The sequence below is a fragment of the Protomyctophum bolini genome (assembly GCF_963924005.1).
Source record: "Protomyctophum bolini genome assembly, chromosome: 14".
NCBI lineage: Eukaryota > Metazoa > Chordata > Actinopteri > Myctophiformes > Myctophidae > Protomyctophum > Protomyctophum bolini.
Window position 1 is genome coordinate 29,361,902 of NC_137875.1, and position 7,695 is coordinate 29,369,596.

General features: G+C 39.3%; 2 protein-coding genes across 2 annotated transcripts in view; both read right to left on the reverse strand.

Moving 5' to 3' along the window:
- Positions 1–1,268: 1,268 nt before the first annotated feature.
- Positions 1,269–6,127, reverse strand: LOC308328001 (myelin and lymphocyte protein-like). Its single transcript, XM_080781674.1, has 4 exons — positions 6,017–6,127; positions 2,496–2,663; positions 1,666–1,839; positions 1,269–1,370 (listed from the first exon to the last, which is right to left on the reverse strand). Exons 1-4 carry the CDS (start codon positions 6,107–6,109, stop codon positions 1,296–1,298), a joined length of 510 nt encoding a protein of 169 aa, XP_080637800.1. The 5' UTR covers positions 6,110–6,127; the 3' UTR covers positions 1,269–1,295.
- A 1,164-nt stretch (positions 6,128–7,291) lies between these two features.
- Positions 7,292–7,695, reverse strand: part of LOC308328169 (myelin and lymphocyte protein-like) — a 6,303-nt gene continuing 5,899 nt past the window's right edge. Inside the window, exon 4 of the mRNA XM_080781899.1 lies at positions 7,292–7,695. This exon is cut by the window's right edge and continues 305 nt beyond it. The gene's annotated coding sequence lies outside the window, so the exon portion shown is untranslated.

A 7,695-nucleotide genomic window follows, 5' to 3' on the forward strand; every position in this document is an offset into this window, starting at 1 on the left:
CAGCCATTTGTAATAACTTTCTATAATGACAGGCATGAAATGAATGCTCATTACAGGTCATTCAAGTTATACATTATCTTAAAATTGCTTATTTTCCCTTTCATAAGTTTGAAACATTTGAATTAATGGACGGGTTCATTCCTTTTCAAAATGTAAATCTTGGAATGATATCCTATGTGTAATGAACAACTTGGATATGTGTATACAGTCATAGAATGTACAGCATATGAGAGGTTGATCACAATCAAAATCTGCAAGTCTGAAGATCAAAATCATTTGTGTATGAAAAGCAAACTGTTAAAATGTTATATGGAATATACTATGAGAACAATTAATTTGCCAACATAATTTGTGATAGAATACATTGTGTACAGTGGGGGAATCATAATAGCCTATCCCTACTCAAACTATTAATTCTACCAATACCTGTTTCTGGTTCATGAAATGCAATATATCACGCTACGATTGGGAAGTAAACAAAAAAAAGGGTGCAGCCTACTCATTACGATCTGCGTTCTTGTCCTCTATATCAAATGTACTGGCTTTACTTTAAAATGAGAGACTGAGCATTGTTGTTGGTTGTTGCACATTTAACTCAAAGGCACTTTGAACCTGGTTGAACACCCACTTCCCATCCCTCCAACCACATTGGCATGTTTGTGGGGCTTACACCCTTACACTGGGAACCTCGTTGCTCTGGACAGCTGTGTATAATGAGGCACAGTTGATACTTTACTATGGAGCCCTGGAGTGGCCATTGAGTGAGAGAAAATAAAACTAATTACTAACTTGAGCACTGAAGGTTAGTAACTTGAGTGCTCAAATTAGCAAGTTACTAACTTGAGCGCTCAAGATAATATATATTTTGTTTGAGTGTTGCTAGCCACTCCTATACGCAGCTATGTGTGTCCGTATGTCTGTCTGTCTGAGCATGGACAGCTGGAACACCACTAATATCACTGGATGGCACTGTTTAGCAGCGTCACACACAGAGGCCAGAGAGGAGTATAGTACAGTACAATACAGTATACAGTAGTACAGTATGGAGTAGTACTGTACAGTACATTACAGTACGGGTTAATGGCACTCAGTTCAGACGGGTCTGATTTTTTCTCTCTCAATGGCCACTCCAGGGCTCCGTACATTTCAGAGATGGAAACACGATCACATACAATATGCAGGCCATTCACGCATACTGCACATACACACACATGCATGTACACAGGCGTGTGTATACACCATACACACGTGCATATATGCATACACACACACAAGTTCTGTTTGTTACGTTGTCTTCAGAAGTTCTTCCATCGAATGGCTGAGAGGATAACATGGATGAAATAGAATAAAGTGGCCACGTAGCTAAACACCTGAAAGATACACAAAAACATGAGTTTGTACATTAACGCTGACAAAAAGGACTTTTCAGGAATAATTATATCTAGCGACTGAATGAATATACCAATGAATTTTATTTTACTTTCTTTTATATAATTTTTCATAATTTATCATTTCATTTACTTAACACTTTTTCTATTTTACTTATTAGAATATGATTTAATATGGTGTATAATAGTTTTACACACATGACCTTACAGTTATGGAGGACTGCAACAACCTGTCACTAGCCTGATACCTCAAAGTGAGTAGTGGCATGGTCCTTACCACAGCAGCAATGTCAATCTTGTAGTATTTAAGAACTGTAGCCTGTTCCTCCTCTGTAAGTGCTGTTAGCGCTGGCAGTATTAATGTTGCTGTCTTGTAACTTAGAGTAATAATAGCCAGATCCACCGATGCACTGAGGTAGAAGAACGCTGCCAAGCCATGGTAGGCTAAGTCCTACACACACACACACACACACACACACACACACACATACACACACATTACTACTATGACATTAGACACTACAGTAATATTACAGCAGCAACTACGTGTGAGAATGTCAAAACCAATTTTTCATTAAAAGGGCAATTTTTGCTTGGCTAGCCCAACCTATAACCCTAACCTAAAACAAGCCCTGACATTAACCTCAACGTCCCTCATCCTACAACCCCCTAAATGTCTAATCCCAACCTGAATAATTTAACCCTAACTATAATTTCTTTCTCAACCATGAAAATGAAGCATTTATTTTTGGAGGATCCAAATACTATGGACATACTGTGCCTCTAGTCCTTCTCCTGCCCATACTTTCTTAACTTTAATAATTTGTCACTCAGGTGGTACAAGCCCTATACTTTCTTGTTTATTCTCGCTCACTAATCTCTCCTTTACCTCCACCTCTCTCACTCGTTCTATTCCTACCCTGCTCCTATGCCCTCCTGCAGAACCCAGAACTCATCCTTTCTACTGTAATGTACATCTCTCTATTTCACCTCCTCTTCCTCTGTTACCTTCCCATCTAACTTCATTTGCCTCCTATGCTCTCTCCCTCGCCTTTCTCCATATATGCATTGATTTCTCTCTCCACCTCCTCCTCTCTCGGATCTTACAGCAGCAGCCCAGCCAGAGCTGTTTTTGTGGCCACCGGCGATGAAGATCACCATCCACAGGAAGGTCATGACAAAACAGAAGACAGACACGAACATCACCCAGCCCAGAGGGTTGTTTGGGCTCACATGGGTGGACGCCACCAGGATCCACACCAGACCTCCAAACACCTGAAGGAAGATGGAGAGATGAGTGGATGAACTGGAGAGGTAGATGGATGGATATCATTTATTATTATCAGACAGACAGATCATTTTAATTCCGTCTCTTGTTTGTGCTAACTTAGTTTCTCCTCTCTGCTCCTTCCCTCACCTCTACTTACCTGTTTATTTTCTCTATTAAATTCTCCTTTCCTCTACTGTAACCACTTCTCTTCTGCACTACCTTCTCCTGTCAATGTTCCACCCCTGGGGCGTGGAATCCTACACCATCAGCTGCACTGCGATCCTCTGGTTTCTGCACCTGCGGGATATTTTTGTCTATGATGTCCTGTTAAATAAATCCTAGTTCAAATACTTTTAATACACCTAATTGCAGCTTTTATCAACATGTCCCCTCCTTGCTGTGCTCCTCTCAACTCTTTTCCTTTTGTTCCATCATTCTGAGGAAGGATCTTGTGTCTTTCAATTTGAAATCAGCCGGTGAGTTCAGGTAAAGACTGTCCTCCCCTCGGTGATGAGAATAAATAAACACTACCCATGAAACCGAGCGTAACAAAGATGTGTCTGTTTGTTGGCCTCTGTACTACAAAAAGGCAGAGGTTGGGTCACCTGTTACTGTCTGTTTAGCCAAGCTTCACCACTACTATTTTGACAAGACTATACAAGGCTGGATAGGTCAGTGGTGTTGTAGGCCAAAACAACATCCTGGGGGTTGCCTAGCTTTGGTCCATAACCCATAATGCCATTGCTGCCGTTGCATTAGAGCTATGGGACTTGAATTTCCCTCGCATGAAATGCACTACAGCCTCTTGACTTCTGCTAAATATAAATAACGTTTTCGCTACTCACCAATACATAGACGGTTTTGGTCATTAGACTACTTTCCCCAGGGACGCACTCTGAGCCCAGCACCACACGTATAAAATGCACTTTATGGCCAGAAAATGATATATATTTTTCACCCGAAGGTTGATTGGTTGGTTTCCCCTTTTTTTGTGGCCCTGCTGCCAGGCCATAACACAGACAACATGATGTCTTTGCTGTGTTACGTTAGCACTGCCCCTTTAGGGGTAGTGCTAACAAATAGAGCAAACATATATTGATGCTTTGATCATTTTGAGTATATGGGGATATATTTTAATTAGTGACATTTAATATTCTATTTACAGAGTTCGGCAGGTGTGATATGTGTTGTGAGGGCGAGCTGGGACGGAGAGACACTGTTGCTGCCGGAGTCATGCAGTAAAAGGTAGGGGAATGTGTTTTAAGAAGGGTTTTGACATGGGGACAATGGTAGTCAACTAATTTATCCTCTGTACTTCCAGAGCATTCAGGTCCTTTCCTGGTTTAACCACAGCCACTCCTAAACAGCCTCAATTTGCCAATCCAATCATCCAAACAGAAAAGACAGATCTGCTTCTATAAAACGACGTTAAACTCTCCATCATTGGAGCTTGAATTATCCTCTTACAATCAGCAAAGAGTTTTTTTTCATAAAAATCCACTGTAGACATGAGCTATTTTCTCTCAATAAATTCAGTGCAGGTGATATGATTAGGCTCTGAAGCCTCCAGCAAGTTTCTAGATCACACCCATTTTTGCAAAACTTTCATTGATGTAGAAAAAGCCAAGCCCTTAGGTTAATACGCTTTATCTAAAACATTCCACAGCTGTGACAATGTGACACACCCCATTTAATTTAAACAATTGTTTTTGCACTAGCAACCCTATTTAATAGTTTGGCAAACTGCCCAACCCTGCTTAATAAATAGTAGGGAACTCTGACACTCTTGGGTGAGTTTAAATACACCAATACACCTGCAGTATCTGAACGCCCGCGCGCGAAAACAAACACACACACACACACACACACACACACACACACACACACACACACGTGCACATTCGTATGCACACGTACAGTACGTGCACAGCACACACTCCAAGATGATCCCTTGTTCAAATCCCCTGACTGTGTAACTGAATAACTAGAGCACGGGTTTGCTGATTAAAAACTTTGAACGGCAGACCTTCCCTGGGAAATAAAAACACAAAGTAACGTAATCTTAAATTGATGAATCTCGTTAACAAACAAAAAAACGTCAGGAAAGAAATCCTGTGATTATTATTGAAGTGGCTTTAAGAGGTTGATTTTCTGTAATTGTCTTTTTTCTGGAACAAACAGTAGGGTGGCCCCATTCTTTCTGAGATGTGCAGATATGATGAGTGAAACACAAGATGTCTCACACATCACTGCACCACCCATGCAGGACACTGGCGTGCAGGTATACTCATTCCCTTAGCCAACGGTTCTGAACAAGGGGTCGGAGGACCCGCAGGTGCCCTTGAGGGGATTTCAAGGGGTCTCCAGCTAAAAGATTGATAGTTGGGAACCAAAAAGGTACAAGGAGCGTACAAATGAGCCAAATGGACCTGTGACATGTAGGACATGTTCTGCATAGAACAGACAGACATTGAGTTTGACTATACATGTGCTACCTTTCTCAGTATTCTTTTAACTCTGAGGATGTAAAAGAATGATAAAATCTTTACAAATAATTGTATAATATTCACTCAGAGTTAAATTAACTAATTTGCGACAATTTTTTACTATGTACGCTTGTGCTACACATAGCTGTACAGTACACTGTGGTAGTGGACAACTGGCCATTGCAGCATGTGTGCACAGTCAACTTACCCTGAGGATATACATGTGAAAAATGATATCTGGCTGGTAGTTTTGCTGTTTAAAATACTACTAATACTGTTTAAGAATTACCAATACTTATACAAATCAAAAGGATTTACACTGTACAAGACAAACTCCTCACTTACCATAGTTGTGGTCTTCAAGTTGACATTTCGATTTTTAAAACTATATCTTATATGGACGTGGTGTATACTTAGCCTTAAATATTATATTGGGATGGTTTTTTTGTATACCAAGGGGAAAAGATTGACTTGTAAATTGAGCATTTTTGTTACTCCCTGTGAAAAACAATCAGATTAATTTTTAAGAAAAAAAATATATAGCGGGTATACTTTTGTCTGCATTTTCAGTAGTGTTCTGCAATAAAAACCTACACAACATAATTATTTCCTGCTCCTGCATTTTCCCCTGAAACTGATATGGTATTGTTCGTATTATGTGTAGGGAATGCTTCAAGGGAGCTGGGAGCTATTATGACTTTGATAATAAGTGGGTTGGATGTGAGGACACATAGAAAATCTATCAAATATTATATATTTTTTTACATATTGTTGACTATGTTATTACTGCAATATTAGCCTGTTCATAATGCATTTTCAGCAAAAATGTTAAATATAATGGGGTAATATTATGATGATAATATTCAACTTACCAACTCGGGCAGATAAAATATATCCGGGGCGGTGGTACATATCCCCAATCCGCTGGGAAGGCTCCCCATCGGCTGAGCAGTAGTAGCTGCCATCACTGCCTTTTCCTTTGACTCTCCGTGCCGGTCCTCAAAATCACGACTAACGGAGCCCCAGAAGGTGTCACAGGTCCTTATAAGGATAAGCAAGTGGGCAAACCCGTTTTGCCATTGTGGTTTGGCTCAGGGTCCTGCCCCATTGCTACAGCTCCTAACATATCCGTTCTTTTTAAACGGACACACCCTCTGTCACTGAGATGTTAAGTCTACCTGTTAACTTGCCAAAAGGCTTGCATTAGGGAAACGTGAATGCATTTTGGAAAGGAGTTTATAGCCCACAGCCTGGAGGGACTGTTTATGACTGCCTACTACATGGTTCTCATATAACATAATAACCTCATATGTTCGTTCCACTGCTATGCCACCAAAATGTGGAATGCCCTACCAACAATCATAAAATAACATCAATAAAACTCCTAATAAACACATAAATAAAAAAATCCAAATCAAATCAATTTGCTGTATAAAAAAATGCTATAGAGTATGTTGTCTCTACCACCTATTTGGACAATAGTCTCTTTATGGCATGTTTATTTAGCTTATGATAATCACAGCTCGACCTTCCCTCCAGCTATGGAATTCCAAAGCAATGAGGCTACAACAAAGGATTCAAATGCCTTACAAAGTTAATAGTTAGTCATGGTTTGATAAATTAGATTGCCCTTAGGAGTGTATGATATTGTTGAATTTATTTAAGTTATTTTATCAGAATTGAATTTATTTATTTATCTGTTTTATATTATTGTATATTAACTACCCCATTAAAACCAGGAAAGCGCCTGTGTCATTTTAGATTTTAGCGTTGGCTATTCAAACATAGCAAATATACAAGTTCACTTTGTGCAGCGCTGCAAGCTTGTGCATCTGCTATATATATTTTTTAAATAAAATAGCCAATAGTATTTGTGACGAATCCCAGAGAATTCTACTAGCTTACAGTATACATCAAAGTGAAATCTTTAGCCTTCCCTACTTGCAGTAGAATACAGACATTCAATCCAGTATCACTGTCTCTCCATGCTCTCCCTCTGGCTGTGTAATAAAGAAGCACAAGTTGTCAAATAGATTTATTTCCCATTAAAGATTCATGTAAGATCTGTTACGCGACACTTGGTAAAATATTTACATGTAATTTCGTATGAAATATCATATATCTGTATATTCTATAGAAAGCACAAATTTCATCCACAAACCCATATTCCATGATCATTCAAGTGTGAACACATCAAAGAGCAGTGTTTACATTACAGTGTTGTAAATGGAGCAGTAAACACGCCAGGTGCATGAAATAATATAGACCACTGTGATGTAATTTTCCTTTTGTCCAAATAACATATTCCAAATGTTTTAGCCTAATGTTAAAAAGATTGCCACTAACTATGACCACCTTTGAGGGGATGATGCAACATCAATGACATAGGAAAAACAACTTTGGATTGTATAGTTACCTGGTTATGATTTAAGTCCAAATATTGTCTATCATCTCTATCTGCTGCTCATGTGCTGGTATATCACCAATTTTAAATGACCTCCCTCTCAAACGCACTGGTACCTCTTCATCAATTATGTACTACCTATTATTC

Bases quoted from the DNA above. Each gene is read 5' to 3' on its own strand.
- LOC308328001 (XM_080781674.1), bottom strand. From the start codon at position 6,109: ATGGCAGCTACTACTGCTCAGCCGATGGGGAGCCTTCCCAGCGGATTG. The intron at 1,840-2,495 runs GTAAGATCCGAG...GTGTGTGTGTAG, and splicing joins GCTCTGGCTGGGCTGCTGCT to GACTTAGCCTACCATGGCTT. The intron at 1,371-1,665 runs GTAAGGACCATG...TGTATCTTTCAG, and splicing joins AGATTGACATTGCTGCTGTG to GTGTTTAGCTACGTGGCCAC.